Source organism: Orycteropus afer, unplaced genomic scaffold (assembly GCF_000298275.1).
Source record: "Orycteropus afer afer isolate SDZICR_OR568_19922 unplaced genomic scaffold, OryAfe1.0 scaffold00365, whole genome shotgun sequence".
NCBI classification, from domain to species: Eukaryota; Metazoa; Chordata; class Mammalia; order Tubulidentata; family Orycteropodidae; genus Orycteropus; species Orycteropus afer.
In genome coordinates this window covers 2,813,128-2,835,956 of record NW_006921952.1, presented here as the reverse complement: position 1 = coordinate 2,835,956, position 22,829 = coordinate 2,813,128, and the positions used below count along the sequence as shown (strand labels likewise).

The window sequence follows — 22,829 nt, the reverse complement described above, 5'->3', positions numbered from 1 at the left end:
AACTGCTGGCAGCCCCATGTGGGTGGATAGAACTGCTCTAGAGAGTTTTCTTGCTGTAATTTTTATGGAAGTGGATTACCAGGCCTTTTACTTTGTGGTACTGCTGGGTAGGTTAGAACCACCAATGTTTCAGTTAGTAGATGAATGCAAACTGTTTGCACCAGCCAGGGAATCTTCCCTAGGCTAATTGAATCCTAATTTCTAGGGGTGGGCCTGGACAGGGTAATTTTTAAACTCCCCAGGGGACAATTGAAGAGGAGTGGTGTGGCATTCATCATGACAGAGAATGTTTCAAGATCTATCCTGAAGTACAATGCTGTCAGTGACAGTATAATACCCATATGCCTATGAGGAAGACCAGTTAATACTACTATTATTCAAATTTATGCACGAACCACTAAAGCCAGATATGAGGAAACTGAAGATTTTCACAAACTTCTGCAGTCCGAAATCAACCAAACGTGTTCAATCTGTGTTAATTATCACTGGGGATTAGAATGCAAAAGTTGGAAACAAAGAAGAGTCACTGGTAGTTGGAAAATACAGTCTTGGTGATAGAAATGACACTGGAGATCACATGATACAATTTTGCAAGACTAGGGCCTTATTCGTTGCAAATACCTTTTTTCAACAACACAATAATGGCTGTACACATGGAGTTCACCAGACAGAGTACACAGAAATCAGATTGACTACATCTATGGCAGGAGGTGATGAACAAGCTCAGTATCTTCAGCCAAAACAAGGCCAGGAGCTGATTATGGAACAGACCATTAACTGCTCATATGCAAGTTCAAGTTGAAGCTGAAAACAACTGAAAGAAGTCCATGAGAGCCAAATATGATCTTGATTATATCCCTCCTGAATTTAGAGGCCATCTAAAGAATAGATTTGATGCACTGAACACCAATTACTGAAAACCAGAAGAACTGTGGGATGACATCAAGAACACCATCCATGAAGAAAGCAAAAGGTCATTAAAAACACAGGAAAGGAAGAAAAGACCAAAGTAGATGTCAGAGGAGACTCTGAAACCTGCCCTTGAATGGAGAGTAGCTAAAGCAAATGGGAGAATCAACAGGATAAAAGAGCTGAACAGAAGAGAGCTGAACAAAGAGCAGCTCAGAAGACAGAGTCATTTATTATAATGAGATGTGCCAAGAGTTGGAGTTAGAAAACCAAAAGGGAAGAACATGCTCAGGATTTCTCAAGCTGAAAGAATGGAGGAAAAATTTAAGCCTCTAATTGAAAGATTCCATGGGCAATATGTTGAATGAGGTAGGAAACATCAAAAGAAGATGGATGGAATACTCAGAGCCACTGTACCAAAAAGAATTGGTGGATGTTCATCCATTTCAGGAGGTGGAGTATGATCAAGAACCCATGGTTTTGAAGAAAGAAGTCAAAGATGCACTGAAGGAATTGGTGAAAAATAAGCCTCCAGGAACTGATAGAATACCCATGGAGATGTTTCAACAAATGGATGCTGTGCTGGAGGCACTCACTCAGCTATGCCAAGAGATTTGGAAGATTTTGCATTTGCTACAGTATCAGAACTGATCTCTCTTTCTAGGTAGTTTCAGAAGCCCTGGACTGGCTCTGTGAAGGCAGCAGGAACAGAGAGGACCAGTGCTCTGGTCCTCTGGTCCTCTTCACACTTCCTCCCCATAGTTACCTCTTCCCTGTGTCCTTCCCTCTCATGCACTCCCAGCTGACTGAAAGAGCTCCATATTGATACCCATTCCAAAGAAAGGTGATCCCACAGTATGTGGAAATTTTTGAACAATATCATTGATATCTCATGCAAGTAAAATCTTAACTGAAGATAATTCAAAAATGGTTGCAGCAGTATATTGACAGAGAACTTCCAGAAATTCAAGCTGGATTCAGAAGGGGACATGTAGCTGATGTCAGATGGATCTTGGCTGAAAGCAAAGAATACCAGAAAGATGTTTATTTCTGTTTTATTGAATATGCAAAGGTCCTCGATTGTGTGGATCGTTAACAAGTTGTGGATAACATTGAGAAGAATGGGAATTCCAGAACGCTTAATTGTACTCATAAGGAACCAGTACATAGACCAGGAGGCTCTTGTTCAGACAGAACAAGGGGATACTGCATGGTTTAAAAGCAGGAAGGAAGTGTGTCAAGGCTGTATCCTTTCACTATACTTATTCAATCTGTTTGCTGAGCAAATCAAGAAGCTGCACTATTTGAAGAGGAACATGGCATCAGGGTTGGAGGAAGGCTCGTTAACAACCTGAGATATGCAAGTGCCACAGCTTTGCTTGCTGAAAGTGAGGATGACTTGGAGTACTTACTGATGAAGGTTTAAGACTACAGTCTACAGTATGGATTACACCTCAATATAAAGAAAACAAAAATCCTTACAACTGGACCAATAAGCAGCATCATGATAGATGGAGAAAAGCTTTAAGTTGTCAAAGACTTCATATTACTTGGTTCTATAATCAATGCCAATGGTAGCAGCAGTCAAGACATCAGAGAATGTATTACATCAGGAAAATCTGTTGCAAAGGACCTCTTTCAAGCACTGAAGAGCAAAGATATCTCCTTGAAGACTAAGATGCGCCTGCCCAAGCCATGGTATTTTCAGTCACCTCATATGCATGTGAGAGCTGGACAATGAATAAGGAAGACCGAAGAAGAGTTGGTGCTTGTGAGTGGTATTGGCAAAGAGAGGAAGTAGGAAGAGAACTGTTACATTGAGGGAAATTGCAGTCAGTGTCATGAGACAAAATGTGTATGAACTGTTGCATGAAGGATGAAATTGCTCTGTAAACTTTCACCCAAATCACAGTAAAAATTAAGAAAAAGAAAAACAGAAAGTGGCTTCTTCTTGAGTTGGCTGACTATTGACTAGCGTAGTACACACCACTGCCAGGTTGACTAGCTCAGTGCTGCTTAAACCATGGTCCACAGACTGAGCTGGTCTGCTGACTTTTAGTAATCTGCAAGGAAACAGTATCAGAAGTTGGGAAACTTTGAGTGATTTTATGAAATAATTTTGTGTCTTTTGCGTTGAATAATGTCAGTTAAATCGGGGCTTAGATTTTTGTTTGTCTTAGTTTATCTTATATTTTGCATTTTGCTACAGTATCAGAACTGATCTCTCTTCCTAGGTAGTTTCAGAAGCCCTGGACTGGCTCTGTGAAGGCAGCAGGAACAGAGAGGACAAGTGCTCTAGTCCTCTGGTCCTCTTCACACTTCCTCCCCATAGTTACCTCTTCCCTGTGTCCTTCCCTCTCATGCACTCCCACCCCCAACCCCTGGGCTGTCTCCCTGTGCACACACTGGACTTCTATTCTCCCATGATCGATCTCTCTGAGGATTGTATCTACCTAATATAAAAAGCAGAGAATACCGCTGCTTTTTTCAGATGCATGGCGAGCATGCTTTTGAGTTGGGCATATGGAGGGCGTACTGTGTAGCACACTGTCAATTTCCAGTTCTGCTGTGAGAATAACCTAGAATGCAGTCTTAATGTACAGTGCACATTTCCAAACATATTTCTCACGTGTTCTGATTTGCTGTGTCTTTCTCAGGCAGCAGTTATATTTACATATTTTTTTGTGTGACCTTTGAGAAACAGGAATCTTTTGGTAAGTTTCAGATTGTTTTTTAACCCTGAATCAGGTGCTAAGAAAAAAACCCACTGCCATGGACTCAATTCCAACTCCTAGCAACCTCCGTTGGGTTTCCCAGGCTGTAAATCTTTACATTAGTAGATTGCCTCATCATCTTTCCATGGAGTGGCCAGTGGATTTGAACCACCAACCTTCTAGTTAGCAGTCAAATGCCTTAAGCATTGTTCCACAAGTAACTAAAGGGAAAAATCATTTTCACTTTGCTTTGACAGCTTGTGAAAGTTTTCATTTTATAAGTGATTCTGGTCAAGTCACCTGTTTTGAATGGATGCAGGACAGCAGGTACTCACATGAGGTGCTATGGGACAAGGCTAGCTGTCCCTCATATTAGCATCTATGTAGCAGTGAGGTGCCCGGTTTTGCTCAGGCTGGAGAGTGCAGATGTGCGATAGTGGAAGCCAAGGCCTCTGTACCTCCTTGTGAATGAGCTGACTTACTCCCCTCCAGTGGTGCAGCCCAGTTAAACCATTAAGTTCAGGTCTGTGGAAAGTCTGAAAGAATTTGGCATGTGTGAGCCCTGATTTTGGTGTTATGCTTTATTTTTGCCTTCTTTTGCATTCACAGGTATTTTAGTGGGTATGTGGGAGATAATGTGTGAGGTACGACTAGCCAACTACATTTTAAGACTAGTTTGGAAGTCTGACATTTTTTTCTCATTTCTGCTTATGGATTTCCTATTGAGTTGTAACTCTGGGCAAGATCTTCTTAAATAACTTTTTAAAGCTAAAATGTATATATTTAACACAGATTAATATATTTATTAATGTAGGTGATTTACTAATATTGTACTTATTAATAGATATTTTCTTCAAGTCCTGACTAAATATATTTTTCTGTTCATTCCTTCGATAGACTCGGAGTTACATATATATGTCTATTTTCTGCTCTATCATTTTCAGACATAGTTTATTTAAAAACTTCGAGTCAGAAAGAGTTACAGGAATTTTCTTAAGGGATTTGAGATGGAGGCTGCCCTTCACCTGAGCTGCTGCCCTAGGGCCAGAGTGACTTGTCTACAGTGAGGTAGGTCTCCAGCGTGCAGCCTGTCCTCATTATGTCGCTCAGTCCGTGAGCTAATTGATGTGAAAGAAAGATCAGTACTGTTCCTGAGCTGAGAAGACACAGCTGTAAACCAAGATGATTCCAGATAGACTTGTTGCCTTGCTCTTAGCTTTTAAACCTTTTAGTTTTACTCACTAAGAAGAGGTGAGACCCCGACTATTAGCCTGGTGCACTGTGATTTGTTGAACTATCCAGCTTTCGCATGAAAGAAGTGTGGGAGAAGCAACAGAAGACAAAACAGACGAGACAGACGGAAAGCAGGGAGGAGGGAAGTGGAATAAAGATTACTTTAGAGATGGTCCTACAGTAGCAGTAGCAGTAGAAGTAAATACCTCATTTCCTTGATTCTAAGACCCTAATAAGTGTGAGTTTGCGGGGGGGGGGTGGTGGTGGTGGGGGGGAAGAACGTGTATGTCTATTGTAAGATACCTATTGATTTTAGAGATGGTAAAAAGGGAGAGAATGTATACTTTGGAATCTAAGAAAACAGGCAAGTGTCTTAAATGTAAGGAGCTCTGGTGGTGTAGTGGTGAAAACATTCTGCTAACCAAAAGGTTGGTGGTTCTAACCCACCAGCTGCTCCTTAGGAAAAAGATGAAGCAGTCTGCTTCTGTAACATTTACAGCCTTGGAAACCGTGTGGGGACAGTTCTGCTCTGTCCCGTAGGGTCTTTAGGAGTCAGAATTGACTCGCCTGCCATGGATTTGGTTTTAGGTTTGATCTTCTGTGTTGATAAGAAGCAGACCATGATGTTACTGAGGGGAAAGCTGGTGACTGAAGAGGGCGAACAGTGCCACAGCACAGACACAGAGCAAGGTCACAAGTCTTGTCCCTCCAGTGACTGCTGTGTTCAGATCCCAGCTGTCCGTTCGCTCTTGGCTATCTCATCGGTCCAGAATCGTGATGCGTGTGGAGTCTAGATAATAGGATTTTGTTTTTTCTTCTATAAATGCTATTTTTAGCTAAACTACTTTGATTCTCCACCAGCATAGATGGTTGACAGCAAGTGGTAGTCTAACCAGTGTCACTTGTATTGTGTTGTCCCCTCTGTTGTGCCAGAATAGCCAACAGGCTGTTACATATGGGCGCTGTTCACCTTTGTGTTTACTCGGAGCAAATTGGCACTGTATGGACATTTGAAATATATGTCCGTTTAAAATTCCGTCTCGGGAGGTGAGTCGTTCAGTTGGATGATCCATTTTATATGTGTTTTTCCATGTGAAAAGTGCCTTATAATGGTCTCACCAGCTCATCAATCTCCTTTCCATTATGCAAAGTCCACGTATGTCCACCCTCTGTCAGTCTATAAGTTTATCATGATGTGTATATGTGGAATGGATTGTTACCTTTTTCTGGGAGAAGAATAAACTATAAATATGAGCTAGGCTTTAAGAAAGCCTTACATAAATCACTAAGAAAAATCTGTAGGAGACTGTGAGAATATGAAATCACTGTGAATTATAAAGAATGCAGCAGGGTTATAGAAATCATTTTATATGAAAGCAGAAATATATTTCTATTTCCTACACCAAGGCTCAGTGATTTTAATATCATCGGTTGACCAGGATCTAAGTGGAGTATAGTAGAAAGTCCATAGGAAACATCCTGGGGGATAATTGATAGCATGGCCCATGGATACTCAGTTGCTGTAGGAGTTTGCATTTGCTTTACTTTGCTGTCATGGAATCTTTAAAAGAAATCTTACATATTCTTAGTAATTACTCTTAAATAATGACATACGAATGTTTAGTCCCCTTGGAAAGGAAAATGTGTATTGAAAGTTTCAAACATTATATTTTAATTAAAAAGTCACTACTTACTGCTTACGGGGGTACTGAGTTTCTGTTGAGGGTGATGAAAACATTTGGAGACAGATAATAGTGATGCTTGTACAACATGGTGACTGTAATTAATGTCACTGAATTGCACATTTACAAAGGGTTGAAATGGCAAAGGTTTTGTTATATATCTATTACTGCAATAGTGGTTAACTTTTGGGCCTCTTATTTATAAAGTAGCTAGAGGATTGCCTTAATTGATAATTTGCTTTTTTTTTCTTGTTGTATCTACTGCAGTAAAATTTTCTAAGAAAATGAATACAGCTAGTAGCCTTTTCAGCATATAGAAAAGAGAGTGTTCCCTCTGTGAGAGGTCTCATCTCTTGGGTACTCAGCTCTGTTTAGTAAATGGCATTCTTGGCTGAGGAAGGGCTTCTTTATAATCATAAACTTTTACACAGTTAGGCATTACATGGTTTATGTTATTTTGAAAGCAGGATAATTTTTTCCTATAAAAAAAGTACTTTATGTCTTTGAAACCGAGCAGCTTCTATAGATAATGTGGAAGAAAAAGGAAAAATAAAAGACATCACGCTCGTTCCTAGATTGCTTCTAGACAAGTTGGGACCAAGTAAATATCATTTTTAACAGCACTGGCATTTTAAGACAATATATGATTAAATTCTAAGTTGTGTGGTTCAAGTTGCTTTTAAATGTCAATCTTCAAGGAAACTGGAGACAGGCTACTATTACATTTTTGCCATGATTCGCATACAGCTGGACCCGAAATGATCAAAATACTTAGTTTCTGATAGACTAGGAGATAAAAGGAAATTTCTCCCATGTTAAAGCAACCTTTTGTTTTCATGTTTTAGATTATATTTTCAATTATTTCTCCAGTGCATCTTCGTTCCTCAACAGCAGATGCTTTGGTTTATTGGTAGGGTGAAGGTTATGAAACACCAGACTCGCTCCCTGTTGAGACAGGACATGTTTCTAAGATCAGACGGTGTGACTGTTAATGGAACTATGACCAGCTTTGAACTCATCTGTGACAATGCTCGAGAACACCACCGTCTAGATTCCCATCACTGGTTTTCAGTTGAAGTAGCATGGCTGACACATGACAAAAAACAATAATGTTTATCTTCTAATGGTATCCCTTTTTATCACACAGAGTTCTACAGCTGATGAATCTGAAAATTCAAGTGGTAGGTATAGATAAACCAATAGTGATGGACGAGACTGAGCTAGTGGTTGAAAGGGTAACTCCTGACTGCAACTTGAAAACTGCGTGTATAGTATATATAATTGGCAGTCTAGGAATTTATGGGATCTAAGTGACTACTATTTTGACTAAAAAGTTGAATGAGCTCTCTATGGCCCTAGTAATGTTTCAAGCAGCAAAGGTAATAGAATTCCATGAAACATAAGCAGTGCAGCTCTCCCCATGTCCATTAAGTCCCAAATCTTAAACCTCTAGTATTTATTCATCTGAGAATTATAATAGGTTCATCCTCTAAGAAAGTACACTATAAAAAAAAATATGTGCGCAGTCCATTTTCTTCCACTTGGACTAAGCCAGGATGTCTGGTTGCTATATTGCATTGTATAATTAGTACAGAAGTATTTTGCCCTTACCTGTAGCTATTATTTGAAGATAAGTACATTTTTTAATGCTCTTCTTAGAATGGAGGATGGTGAGACTTCATCTCATGTACTTTGAACGTGTTATCTGGAGGGGCTAGTCCATCATGCTTTGTATAGAGGATCAGTGAGAAAGAGGAAGACCCTCAATGATCGATGCAGTGGCTGTAACAGTGGGCTCAAACATGACTGTGAAGATGGTGCAGCACTGGGTAGTGTAAAGGTCACAGTGACTCAGAACCAACTTGATGGCACACGGCAGCAGCAGCAACGTATTTTATGAGTTGAAAGTAAATACAGAAGAAAGGGAAGCAGCTGTATTCCAGCCTATATATTGCCGTAACAATTCTCATTTCTGGTTGCAAGTTCCAGTGACTGAATTCTAGATTAATTGTATTCATGTGGGTCACCAGATTCTAGCACGGTCAACATTTGGTTAGGAAATGGGTTTTGGTTTCAAGAAAAGGAAAGAAAGAATAGCTGGACCAAGGCTAACAGAATAGTCACTAACATACCTTCACAGCTGCATGAAAGTATTTCACTGTCAGGAATGATGAGCTCTCTTGACTTTATGGCGTCCACCATCACACATTCACATTCATGTGATCATATAATCAAACATGCTCAGGACAGAGAAGAACTTCAGATGGAACTGCTCTGATAGATGTATAAGAAAGCAGCCCAGATTCCCTATTAGCTGATCAGTGTTAAATGCTCAAGACAGTCTAGGTGACACCTTGACTTGAGCTCCACCAGTGCTCTAAATGGTGCAGATCATCACCTCTAACTTGATGGTGGCTGTGCCTTCCCACTTTCTCCGTGCTTTCTACTAGGCTGCAGGCACTGAGTGTGGGACGCCCCAGATGAAGGACATGAGAGGTGGTTTGGAGAAGACGGTCCCTCTAGTAGCACCTGCGTGACCCATGGAGTTGCTTAGGTTAGTGCCTGGCTCTTAGAAGGCACTCATTACATCCTGTTTAAAGTAATAAATGAAATTACAGTAACAGGCTAGAGAAGCTGGGCAGCAGAGATAAGAAAAAGTCAGTGGCTGGAATCTGCTGGTCTGGTGGTGCTTTTGAGCTAACACTTTTGGTGTGATGTCTGTAATCCTTAAGGAACATTTCATTTGCAGTAATATTTGTATAGAACAACAGAGAAATAAATAGTTGAAAGGAGACAGAGACTATTGCGGAACCCTGAGCACTCCTTCAGGGCATTAACTTTTCTTATTCACTTTAAAACCTCACACAGCACCTTGGATTCAGTAAGTGTGTGTCGAATGAAAAGAAATGTTAGTGAAAACTTGGTGTTTATGTTGGGCCTGGAAAGATGGTTGAATTTGGTATAGCAGAAGGGAAATGAGAACACTTACCAGATCAGTAGGACTGTGCATAAGGGCACATGCTGGAATGAGCTGGTGTGGTTTCATGGGACTCCGGCAAGGTCAGTCTCCTTAGAGGCCTGCGGTGGACGTTGTGGTGGTAATGGCTCATCAGAGGTTGTTTATAAGGATCCTTTCCTAAAAACTTTGTGTTCTGTCTTTATTGAGGCCCTATCTTGATTAACTGGGAGCTCTGATAGCGTAGTGCCTGAGGCACTTGACTGCTAACAAGGAGGCTGGCGGTTCAAACCCACCAGTCGCTCCTTGGGAGGAAGGTTGGGGAATCTACTTCCGTAGTGATACTGCCTGGGAAACCTAAGGAGGGGTCGCTATGAGTCAGGTCTGACTCGATGGCACATAACAACAGCAACAACAACAACAACATCTTGATTAACTAGTTGAGTAAACCAAATTTGGGAGAGCAGGGTACTGATGAGGCCAGGTTACTGGGTTTCATCTGCATAAAACATTTAATAGTTGGTGTTGTTTGAGCACCCACAGTAAGACTCAGTGCAAGACTCTTTGGGGACACCAAACAGAATATGGCACTTTTCTACAGAGAAATGCCGTCTCCCAGGGTGCCCTCAGCTCCTGGGTGACGTCCTTCCCATGTGCTGGTGGGCAAAGGGGTGTGAGCAGGGCAGCAGGTCTGGCAGCTGAGAGCCTCTCTCTGTCCTGCAGCTTGGAGCGCAGCACATTGTTTCTCAATCTGATTGTCTGCCAAAAGCCTTTTGGGTACTTGTTGGATTGAATCAAACGGGACCCTGCCCCATGCTGTTCCCAGCTGAGGTAGCCCTTCTTGTTTGTGGCTGGTACCCGTCACCACAGCAGCCCTCCAGAGGCAACCTGAGACTGTGCTGAAAGGGCCTTACAAGTGAGCAGAGACGTTTTCTGAAAGAAGAACCGTTTACAAATTCTTTCCTTTCCTGTTTTCTTTTTGTTCATGTTAAATTGGATGCCCATTATATTGTATTACTTTTTCACTTCTGGATGTCTTTAAAACGAGGAGCTTTGGTTTGTTCTGTGACTAAATTTACTCTTAATAGTACAGTTACTAGAAATAATCCCAGCAGCCGTACTAGCTCTAGCAGTAACTCTGAGCATCTATTCTTTTCAACTGTGCTGTAGGTAATTCCCATTGAGCAAGCACTGAGTTTTTTTTTCCCCCTCAGACTTAGAAGGGACAACAGAAAGGAGAATTAAATGTATAACGGAGTGACAAAAGTGGAAAAATAGCAGGATTGCAGAAGGCAGTTTTATTCTTTTTATGTGTACCTTGCTTAAAGAATCAATGTTTATTTTTACTGGCTGGATAGCACAGCTCCAAATGTTTTCTGATTTTGAGGTCTGTGCTTGTTTTGTCTAGAGCACTACATAGCTGTTGATTGTACTCGTGATTGCACTCCGCCGTTGTGACACCTAGCTCCTCTTGAGCTGGGCAATCTGAGAGTGAGTGTTAGAACCAGGAGGAGGACCTGACTCTGGGGTTTGGGATCTGTCATTCATCCTGTTGCCTGATGCCAGCTTGTGCACATTTTGTGAAGTACACTCCAAAGACATGGTTTGGCTTTCAACTGTAATGACACTGCAATTGATCAAATACATTCTTTCAAGGAATCATAAATTCTTCTTGGAGTTTGAAGAGATGTCATGTGCATTTGTCAACATGTCACTCCAGGGACACAGGTGCACTGAATTTATGGAGCAAGTGCCTTATGTTTCTCCTGAGCCACATAAATATGAAGCGGGATTGATTGAAAACGAGTGGTTGCAGATAACTCTTCAGATGGAGGGCAATTAAGATCTCTTTGAGGAAGACCTTCCCTGGGCTTCCTGGGTTTTTGTGTATGACCAGCAGGGAGCAGGTCTGCGGGGACCCCAGAGCCATTCTCAGAGACCCGTAGATGGCTTCTCAGAAAAGAATACTAAGGCGGTCCTTCTGTGGCAGGCTGAATATGTATGGCACATTTGTAGTCAAGTGCATGATTAACTTTGACATTTGAAAATAGAACTTCACGTAAAAATAAGCACGGTACTTCTGCATGTTTAATTAAGATGTTTAGTTCCTGACAAGGCTGATAGTCCACCCCACCCTCTACCTTCCTGTGAAGGGCAATATATTCTCAACTTGTGAAATTTCGGAAACCTGTACTTAACCTTTAATCGTCATTCCATTTACATGGAAATCTGATTAACAACTTTTAAAGTTCATGAGCTCCTAGTAAATGCAATTAAGACCTTTTTTGGAGTTTGTTATTAAGAGCTGGCATTTAAAGAAGACCAGGGCCTGGCTACTGTTGGCTGTCTTCTCCGTAGTAGGATGTCTTAAGCAATTAGCAGAGAACATGAGGTACACGAATCGTACTGTATTGCTTCTGCAGTACATGGTTAACATGGTTGGTATTTAAATAGCATGCTGTCTCTCTCTTTCCTGTGGCTTGCTTTATGGGGAGAGCTTGTTAGTGCATGGTGGAGGGGAGCCAAAGATGAAGGGAAGCCATGGCAGCACGCGTAACTACAAGAGTTAGGCTCTCGTTCCCCCTCTGGTATTCGGAAGTCACGTTTGCAAACATTCTCTCTCATGTCATGTGGAGCCAGGTGAATCCTCCTACGGGTCTCATTTGGCTGCATCTTTCAGCTGGGTGTGGCCCTGTGTTTGAGAGTGAGAATAAATAAAAAGGCACAGAGATTGGAGAGAGCAGTGTCTCCAGTATATAGCTACTTTCTCAACTCTCAGGCATTTCATCTGTTCCACTGTTGCCCTTGGGTCATTGGTGAGGGTAGGGGGGAAGTGAGGAGGAAAGTTAAGTGTGTTGGAGCAGGCATGTTTAACATAATTTACAAATTGAGGCATACTGTGATCTGTGGAGAAATGAAGGTAAAAGGGTCCAGTAAAGGGAGCTCTGGTGGCGTAGTGCCGAAGGCATTTGACTACTAACCAGAAGGCTGGTGGTTTAAACCCACCAGCCACGCCTCGGAAGGAAGATTGGGCAATCTACTTCTGTAGAGATACCACCTTGGAAGCCCAAGAAGGGGTTGCTATGAGTTGAATTGACTTGACAGCAGTGAGTTTGGTGGTTTTTTTTTTTTGTTTGTTTGTTCATGGTCCAAAAAGGACTGCATACTGCTCCCAAGACAGGTTTTTTTTTTCTTTTAAAGAAAGAAAGAAAAAACAAACAAACTGGGATTCAACTCTGTTGGATGCACATAATGCATTTCTAAGGTACTTTAAAGGAATAAGGAATACTGCAGAAGAACTGATGCATTGGAATTGTGGCGTTGGCGAAGAGTGTTGAGTGTACCATGGACTGCCAGAAGAATGAACAGGTCTGTCTTAGAAGAAGCACAGCCAGAATGTTGCTTAGCAGCAAGAATGGCAAGACTTCATCTCTCGTCCTTTGGTCATGTTACCAGGAGGGACCGTTCCCTGGAGCAGGGTATCATGCTTGGTAAAGTAGAGGGTCAGTGGAAAAGGGGAAGGCCCTCAACGAGATGGACTGACACGGTGGCTGCAAAGGTGGGCTCGGTCATGGCAGTGACTGAGTGAATCGTGGCAGTGATCGTGAGGCTGGCGCAGGACTGGGCAGTGTCTCATTCTCCTGTAAATGGGGTCGCTATGAGGTGAAACCACCTGGACGGCACCTAACCACAACAAGGTGCTTTATGTTTGCAGAGCAGTGTGCTTTAATATTTAGAGGGATTCCAAGAGACAAATAGTAAAGTGTCAACAGAGGCAAACCAGTATGACGTTGACGTAGTACATATAACAGTACTATTAAAGAATGCATATATATATAATATACTTCTGTATGTTTGAAATTGTTATGAGCATATAAAAGTTCAACTTAAGAAGTATTTGGAAAAAGTAAAGGAAAACTGGTCCTAAAGAATTAAATTTCATGCCTGAAACATTGATGATGTTGTTCTCTGTATTTGAGCCCTGTGATTTCTGTATTTACTACACGCTCACTTAAACTAGTGATGTGGTTAATTTTATTAGCCTTTTAAATTATAGACTAATTTCAAGTGTAATAGGTACATGAAATAGTTTAACCCAGTGCTTTGAATGAACTTAACATACAGTATTTCAGTAGAAATAATGTATAATAGTTGCAAACCTGTTGGAGATGTGGACTTTTTTTTCCTGGCAACAAAACAGAAAATAGGATTACCTTTTGTTTAACCAAGCTGTTGATAAGTATTTTTTTATCAGTTAAGTATCTTGCTTAGTGGGTATATATGTTTATCATCTTCAAATAGAAGAATTTTGCTTATGTGGCAGACAGACTCTTTCTTGTGATGCGAGAGCTGACAGTCTAGAAATGAGCAGTACTAAGTTGCTTCTTTAGTCATAAGGGATTTTAGTAAGGTCTGTTGAAGTGACCTGCATTCGGTTATATTTGTGCTGTTACAAGGAAGTATTAGACACAATGGTGCCCTCTCATCAGCTCACATTGGCAGGTGAGGAGAGAATGATGGGGGGAAGTAAAGTAATCCACAGCCCTGCATGATTGCTTTCCAAGTCCAGGTAGTAATCTTGGGTATGAGGGAATTTCAAGGATGGCTTTAGGTAGACTGGTCAGAGAAGCGTTTATGCATCAATAGGAGCTGAACTAATTGATCCTTGAGAGTGGCTGGGATGTAGGCGGTTGTGGGGGGGAGGTCATCCTAGGCCATGATACTAATAGATATTCAGAACACTGAGTCCCCTTGCTGAACTTACAGTGTGTGTATTTCACTCTGAGGACTGTATGATGTGATTGGACAGCTCGAATCCAGATCATGAAGAGCATTATATGAATGTAGCTGAGATCTTCTTTGGAGACTCCTTAAATAATGAAGGAACCACTTTATCTTTGTATCCTCAATGCTTATCAAAAAGTTGTTGTTCAATTCTTGTTAAATAGACAAGACCCTCCAAATCCCATTATTGCCCAGTCTCTCATATCTTAATGGGAGGGTGTTTACCACAGTTCTTGGCACGCAGTAGGTAGATAGTAAATGTTTCTTGAATCTGAATCAGCATTTATTTCTCCTAAAGATTCCATTTTGACTAAACTATAAACAAGCATTGTGTTGTATAGGTGTGCCATTGTTCACATATTACAGATAACCAATATGAGGGGTCTTTAGTAACTGAACTGCTAATTGAAAATTCTGGGTCATAGCCACTTAATTGAATAAGCTGTCTCCAGAGGGTAATTTGAATCTTTTCCAAGATGCATTAACTCTTTCAGGTCATCAGGGTAGTACTTTTCTCATTAGAGCAGAAGTTTAAAAAATAGTACTCCTGTGTTGTGAGTAAATTAATATACCTTGGAAAGCCTGAAGTTCTACCGTGGGTGTTGTAGTCATACTCAGAGGAGGTCATCTGTGAACGTGAAACATTAATAAGTAGTTGCCCTTTAGAGCATCTTGACAGTAAGTCAATTTAGGTAACCTACTAGGAAGCTCCTACTTTGTCCTAGACTCTAGGTTAGGTGTTGACAGAGATACCAAGAAAAGGCATGAAGAGGCAGGAGGTAAAGCAAAGAACTGCAAGATAAAATCTTCGAGAGATTCAAACTGCTGTGTGAGTTTTAAGGAGGGTGAGATGTCTGGGTTGACAGTTGGATGCAACAGATAATATTGAAGATATTATAGTCCAACTCATTGAAGTCAAAGAAAATATCCAAAAGTTTTTAGAGAACTCATAGAGAATGAATATTCACAGAAGCCTGGATTTAGTGATTGAGGCACTTAATGTAGAGAGATGGGAAGAAGAGAAGAAAGATGAGGAGAGAGAGAGCAGTGAGGCAGTGAAGATAGATAATTTTATTGAACAACACTGTTAACCGCCTTGACTTAACTGACCCACGGGGTATAGTTTTCCCAATACCATCAGAATATATGTTCTTTTCAGAAACATATAGACTATTCTCTAGGAAAATGTGCTGAACCATAAAACAAGTCTTAATAAATTTAGAAGTGCTGAAATCAAAGTATGTTTTTCAACCACAATAGAATTAACAACAGAAAGAAATCTTCGAACTTCTAAAATACTTGGAAATACAGCAAACTTTTAAATATATCCTGTGTATAAAATGAAAGACCTAAAATCAGTAGTCTAAGTTTCTACCTCAAGAGTTAGAAAAAGAAAAACATACCAAACTTCAAACAAGCAAAACAAGGAGTTAAAAAAAAAAAAAAGTTAAAGCAATAAAATAGAAATAAGACTAATAGAAAATATCAATGACACCAAAAGTGGTTGTTTGAATAGATAAAAATGATAAATTATTAGATTGACCAATTAAAAAGAATGAAGAAAAAAAAAAAAAAGAAGTAGGAGACATCACTACAGACATTACGGAAATTAAAAGAGTTATAAGGGAATAGTAAACCAGCAGATTAGGCAATTTAGATTAAATATACAAATTTAAGGGCACAAAATACCAGCAGTTACTCAAGAAATACAGACTTTAAATTGTCCTATAACAAGTAAAGAAATTAAATTAGTAATTCAGAATCTTCCTACACATACATATGTAAGCCACACACAATTGTTCTATTAAACGTTTAACAAAGATACAATATCAATCCTTTGTATCCACTTTCAGAAAATAGAGATTGAAGGAGCACTTTCCAACTCATTCTGTGAGGTCAGTATTATCATGATACAAAAACCCAAAGATAATCACAGGTAACCTCCAGAGTGTTCATGAAAACAGATGCAAAAATCTTTAACAAAATATTAGTAAATTGACTCTACCAATATATAAACTGCCTTTTACAACATGATCAAGTGGAAATTATGAAAAAATCAATCAATACATTATAGTAACTGAAGTATTAGCAGAATTTTTATAGATTAAGTTATATCCTCCCCAAATAGGTGTTGTAAATCCTGCTCTGTGCCTGTTGTTATAATCCTGTTTGGGAATGAGTTATCTTTGTTATGTTAATGAGACAAGATAAGTGTAGGGTGTCTCAAGTCAGTCTCTTTTGAGACACAAAAAAGATTAAAAGAGCAAGCAAAAGAAGCAGATAGGGGAAGATTGATGCCAAGCCACATGGAAAGCTCCAAGGAGAGAAACTAAAGAGACCAGAACATTCTCTCAGAGTCCACAGAGAAAGAAAGGCTTGCCTGGAGCCAGCACCCTGAAGTTGGACGTCCAGTCTCCTAGGTGATGAGAACATCAATCTGTTCGTTAAAGCCACCCCTGAATATTCACAGGCTTCACTGGGAGGACACTGTACTAGACCCTGTTTGTTGTCCAACCCTAACAGCCCTTTGGGTCTCCCTCACTATTGTGCACGGAATCCTGTTTTTTCAGAAGTCACTCAGGTGTGAAATCTTTTAGCCATTTTTATTTCTCCTTTCCATTCCTTTGCAGAGTAAGTGGGTACATTCTGTTATTTGTTTGTCTGTCTGTCTGTCCGTCCGTCCTCTGCACTGATTCTTGAGTTCATCGCTAATTGTACAGTCTTATTGTCACTACTTCAGTTTAAAATCTCTTTTTGTTATTATTTTGGTCTATCTTGGTAGGCTTTCCCTCCTCATCACCTCCCCTTTATAGACTTTTCTCGAATGTTGCTTTTGCCCCCAATCCAATTGGCTTTCCAATCTATTATTTTATACAGATTAATTTACTTAAAGTATATTTACTACCATTTTATTTCCTTATTCAAAATTTTTTATTGCCTCTGCATTTTGTCCTTCATCACAGAAACTCATATTCTGGGTCCTTAGAGGTTCATCTGTGCACCGTCTTTCCAGGTTGACCTTCCAGGTTGTTCTTCGGCAAATAACAACAATAACAACTTGATAACTCACTAAAAACCTGTGGCTGTTGAGTTGATTCACATGTTTTGTGACCCTCTAAGACAGACTGAAGCTGCCCCATACAATTTCGAAGACTGTAAATCTTTACAGAAGCAGGCTGTCATATCTTTCTCCCGCAGAATGCCTGGTGGGTTCAAACTGCTGACCTATTGGTCAGCAGCCAGGTGCTTAACCATTTCTGTGGAGTCTTAACCGTTTCAGGAGTCTCCACCAAGATTCCTGATAGTTACTAAACCAAAAAAAAAAAAAAAACCACCAAACTCACTGCCATTGACTTGGTTCTGACTCATAGTGACCTTGGGTTTCTGAGGTGGTATCTCTATGCAAGTAGATTGCCCAGTCTTCTTCCAAGGAGTTAGCAGTGAAATGCCTTAGGCACTACACCACCAGATAATCACCAAGGAGACCCTGAATTTTCCTTATTCTTTTCCTTCTGTCATTTTTACACTGCCTGCACATTTTAGATTTTGTTTATATACTTCTTTTGTGCCATTATCTTGAAAACTTGTGTTCATTGTTCTAGTTAGGAACAGTCTTGTCTGCCTATAACTGCTCATTGCAGTGTCTTTGGCCTGATGCTTACTAGGGGGCTCTGGTGGCATAGTGCCGAAGGCATTTGACTGCTAACCAGGAGACTGGTGATTCAAACAAACCCACCAGCTACTTCTTGGAAGCAAGATTGGGCAATCTACTTCTGTAGAGATATCGCCTCAGAAACCCAAGGAGGGGTCACTATGAGTCAAATCAACTTGACTTACTAGCTTACCACTTTCTCCCGTGTACTGTAGTCATCCATGTCCATTACTAGACAAGCATATTAAGGATAGGATTTATTTTTGTGTCTTATTTTTATACTTAGCCCAAAACTTTGTATATTTTATGTGTTCATTAAATACACGTTTAATTTAAAATAAAAATACTCTTCTAGAAGCTACTTAAACTTTCATGTTGTTGAGAATTCTTTTATTGGATCAAATGGGGAAAAATATAATAAAAGTAAGCATGAGCTCTTGAGCCCAGGTTTATTGCTTGGATGTTTGATACTCTTGGAAGTTTTTGGTTTGTTTGTTTTACTCCATATACTAAAGTAAGGGCCTGTTCACAACAACATCCTAATGGTGGCTTTCACTGTGTCCTTACCATTGATAATGACTGTAATTAAGCAGGCAGCCATTCCGCTTTTAGAATGACTGTTTATTTTTCTTTTGGCTTTCTTACTGCAGAATATTTTAGCTTATGCAAAGAGGAAAATTAGAGTGCTATCTTGAAAAGTAACTCAACTTTCTTTTTATTCTTTTTGCTACCATTCCATTTGCTTCTGTTAACTTCTTGGGGAAAACTTATAGTTTTGAGTAATTTTAAGTCACTGTCCTAATTTTTAGAATACTGTTAAATTGTTCCAGTCTCCCTATTGTTGTACTTTTAGGAATGTAGGTGATAGATTGTGGGACTCATAAAGTTAAATGTATGATTTATGTGCGAAGGCTATAATGCAAGCACAATTTAATTTACTCAAAAGAAAGTAAATATAGTCATTAATTAAGGTCCTGTGTAGGTTTCTTTGTAGTGGAAATTTTTAAAATAAGTGAAACATTATGTAACTAGTGTTTCTATATGAAAATACTATACTCGTGAGCTCATTTCATCAGTCTGTATCTTAACCATGATGACTGTGTTAGTGTGTGAACCACGTAGTTGCCACAGAACTGAATCAGGCATGGAACACCGATTGCTGTCCTCTGAGCTGGGTTGTTCATACCATCAGTGCTGTGATTGAAACTTGGAGATGATTAACATTATGACCTGAGTCTTTGAGTTGATTAGGTCCTCCTTGGGGTCCCCTCTAAGGGTGCATCCTTTTCATTCCTGTCGGTGCTGGAAAAGGTTGATTTTCCTGTACAAAGCTGGTCCTTGAATTCTAGGACGATAGGCATCTCAGAGGAAACTTTGGTTTGTGTGGCTTTGTGATTTGGTGTAGATATCCTTCTCTTCCTGCTGGTGTTTAAACCAACACACGAGGGATGCAGTGTATTTGTAAGCATCTTTTTATGTGTATCAATTTCATGTTCTGTTTTGGTTTATCAGCCTTCTTTTGATCACAGAGGGAGCTCTTGTGGTGCAGTACCTAAGGCAAATTTGACTGCTAACCAGAAGATGGGTGGTTCAAACCCACCAGCTGCTCTGTGGAAGAAAGGTGAAGCAGTCTACTTCCATAAAGATTTCTGCCTTGGAAACCCCATGGGGGTTGCTATGAGTTGAAATTTACTCCATGGCAGTGAGTTTGCTTTGGGTGGGTGTTGATCACAGATTGCTGAAAATCACGTCATTGGCAGTAGCGCCGAATCTGCAATATAATTGGGTCCCTCATTTGAATTGTTACTAAAGGAAAGACTGAGCTCAATATTCTGCATAACTATCGGGCAGTTTGGGTGATGTATTAACAGAGATAGCATTTGTCAGTGTTACTTCATCAGCATGCTGAATAATACTCCTGTGGGCTTGTAAATGAATAAAAGAAAGCATTGACTAGTCAGTTAACATGCTTTATGCTTTCCCAGTGCGGTCTTTATTGTAGAGAAGGTGAAATAAATAAGATCCATTTAGTGCCATCCATAGACCCACTCTTATTGCCAGTTTGTATGCTCTTAGTGGCCATGAAATGTCACGATTAAGAGCATAGGCTTTGGAATCAACTAAAGCTCTGTTGAAATCTTGGCTTGTTATTCTGTAATTAGGCTAGTGTTTTGATACCACTAATTCTGTTTCTTCACCTCTAAAATGTCTGTAGTGACTTTTACTTTCTAGATTTGATTTGAGGATCAAGTGGGATCATGTCTCTCAAATTTCTGGTATTTGGTAAGCATGCAGTCATGTGTATGTGCTTATATGACAGACATACTGCTTTGAACCTTACTTGGGGCAGCAGCATGTTCACAGGGTGCTTCGTGAAAGGATTATTTGATGATACTGCTTAATATGGTCTCCATACCTTTAGTGAATGGATGCATGCATGCAGACACATGCAGGAATGAATGCTTATTGGGACTCTGAGTCTCTGAAGAGCTTTTCCTTCAGTCATGGGTAACATTGCTTGTCTGTGTGTCCTTAAATAAGTTGAAATTTTGAATGTGGTGAGTGGTTATAGAAATGAGTTGTTATGCTTAGATTAGATATGTATCAGAGCTGTGGTAATTTCTGTTTGGATCTGCTATTTTCTTTCAAACAATAGTAATGTTTTATAATACAGTCCATAGAAATACTGGAAAAGATGATTCCAGTCTTCAGATGGCTCTAGAATGGTCTGATTTTGAAAGCAGAACCGACGAGTCATAGTAGAATAAAAAATAGTTACTTTCTTGCTGTGAAACATTCCGGTTGAGTAGTGGCCCTAGAAATTCTCTGTCTGTCAGGACTGCTCAGCTTCTGATGACCTACAGTCCTTCTCGAAAACGGGTTAGAATGGTGACCCGCCATGTTATGTTAGAGTGAGGGGCAAGAGCATGGGCTCCAGCATTAGTCCCCCAAGCTTCGCTTTTCAGCTCCTAAACCGTTCTGAGTTTCCATTTCCTGATCTGTAATCTGATAACCTACCTGATAAAATCCTGTGCTTTAAATGCGGTGGTGCATCTCAATGCATTAGCATCTTGCTCAGAGCAGAGAAAGCACTCAGGAAATATTACGACTTTGCTGCTGATGCTGCTGTAATTTGGAATACCAAATACAAAAATAAAAAACCAAACTCACTGGTGTCGAGTTGGATCCAACTCATAGCGACTCCTCCTTGAGGTTAAGTTATGATAATATTTGTTAACTTAGCACAGTGCCTGCCACATAACACTCAATAAAATCATCCTTTTACCTCCATGTGCAAATGCCATCACACCCTGTTCTTAGTTTTAGGAATAGGTAACAACAATAGCAAATCTTTCCTTAGACCTTCAACTAGAAAAACAAATGGCCATGCTATTGTATTTCTGGATGTCAAAGATGAGGTTTTAGAATTAGATTTTGATGGTTTTGAATTTTTTTTTCTGAAGGGTACATGACAATTGTGTACATTAAACTGTGTATTTGATTGCACAGATGCTGTTGACTGAGTACTTGGACATGAAAAATACTCGTACGGCCTCTGAACCATCAGCTCAATTAAGTTATGCCAGCACTGGACGCGAATTTGCAGCTTTCTTTGCCAAGAAGAAACCTCAAAGGCCAAAAAATTCTCTTTTCAAGTAAGTACTGACCCTGCCTGTAGGTGGCTGTTGTGAAGCAGTGTTAGAAATCAAATAGGATGATTTTCAGCTTTACTGATAAAGCTTTCTCCAGTGAATGCTGATATGAAATTATTTATAAGAGGGGAACTATTGGCTCTTATGGACTGTTGTTTTAGAGTCTTTGGGGCTGTGGTTATTGCTCTATCTAGGATTTTTAATAATGTTTTTTGAAATTTGGTTCTGGGAGTCCTACATGAAATGATGACAAATAAAACTCGCATTTGCTTCTGGGAAATTGTATATCAAGTGGAGAAAACAAAACTAAAACCACTGTTGTTGAGTTAATTCTGACTCATAGTGACTGAGCCTGTAGGACAGGATAGAACTGCCCCTGGGTTTTCCAAGGCTGTAATCTCCATGAAGGCAGATTGCCAGATCTTTGCTCCCACAGAGCTGCTGGTGGGTTTTAACTGCTGACTTTTTGGTTAGCGGCCAGGTGCTCATCCACTGCGCCAGTGGGGCTTGCCATATGAAATGAAATATTTTGACTTTGAAAAATCCCCAGCTGTCAGGAAGCAACCCTTGTTAATAAAGTTTTGCAGATTTGCTTACATAATAATATGTAACATGGCCACCGCTCGGAAGAAGGAAGAGTCCATCCACTTCTGAAAAAAATGGCCAGTAAAAACCTTATGAATAGCAGTGAAACACTTTCTGATTTATTACTGGAAAATTTTATGAATATTCCCTGAAACATTGTCCAATATAGTGCTGGAAGATGAGCCCCTCGGGTCATAAGGCACTCAAAATACAACTGGGGAAGAGTTGCCTCCTCAGAGTAGAGCCGCCCTTAATGACGTGGATGGCATAAAGCTCTCAGGACCTCCATTTGCTGATGTGGCACGACTTAAAATGGGAAGAAACAGCTGCAAACGTCCATTAATAATTGGAACATGGAATGTAAGAGGTACGAACCTAGGAAAATTGGAAGTTGTCAAAAATGAAATGTAGTGCATAAAGATCAACATCCTAGGCATCAGTGAGCTGTAAAGGACTGGTTTTGGCCATTTTGAATCAGATGACCATATGATCTACTATGCTGAGATTGACAAATTGAAGATGAATGAACATTCGTCACAAAGAATATTTCAAGATATATTCTGAGAAAGACCTCTACAAAGAAAACTATAAAAAGCTACTTCAAGAAACTATAAAAGACCTAAATAAATGGAAAAACATCCCATGCTCATGGATAGGAAG

At 40.0% G+C, this 22,829-nt stretch overlaps 1 protein-coding gene across 1 annotated transcript in view; it reads left to right on the top strand.

Moving 5' to 3' along the window:
* The window catches only part of EXOC4 (exocyst complex component 4), a 1,013,282-nt gene that overhangs the window by 273,431 nt on the left and 717,022 nt on the right, over window positions 1-22,829 (top strand). Inside the window, exon 7 of the mRNA XM_007952929.1 lies at window positions 21,442-21,587. Coding sequence (XP_007951120.1) covers window positions 21,442-21,587 — 146 coding nt within the window. The remainder of the gene's footprint in view (window positions 1-21,441; window positions 21,588-22,829) is intronic.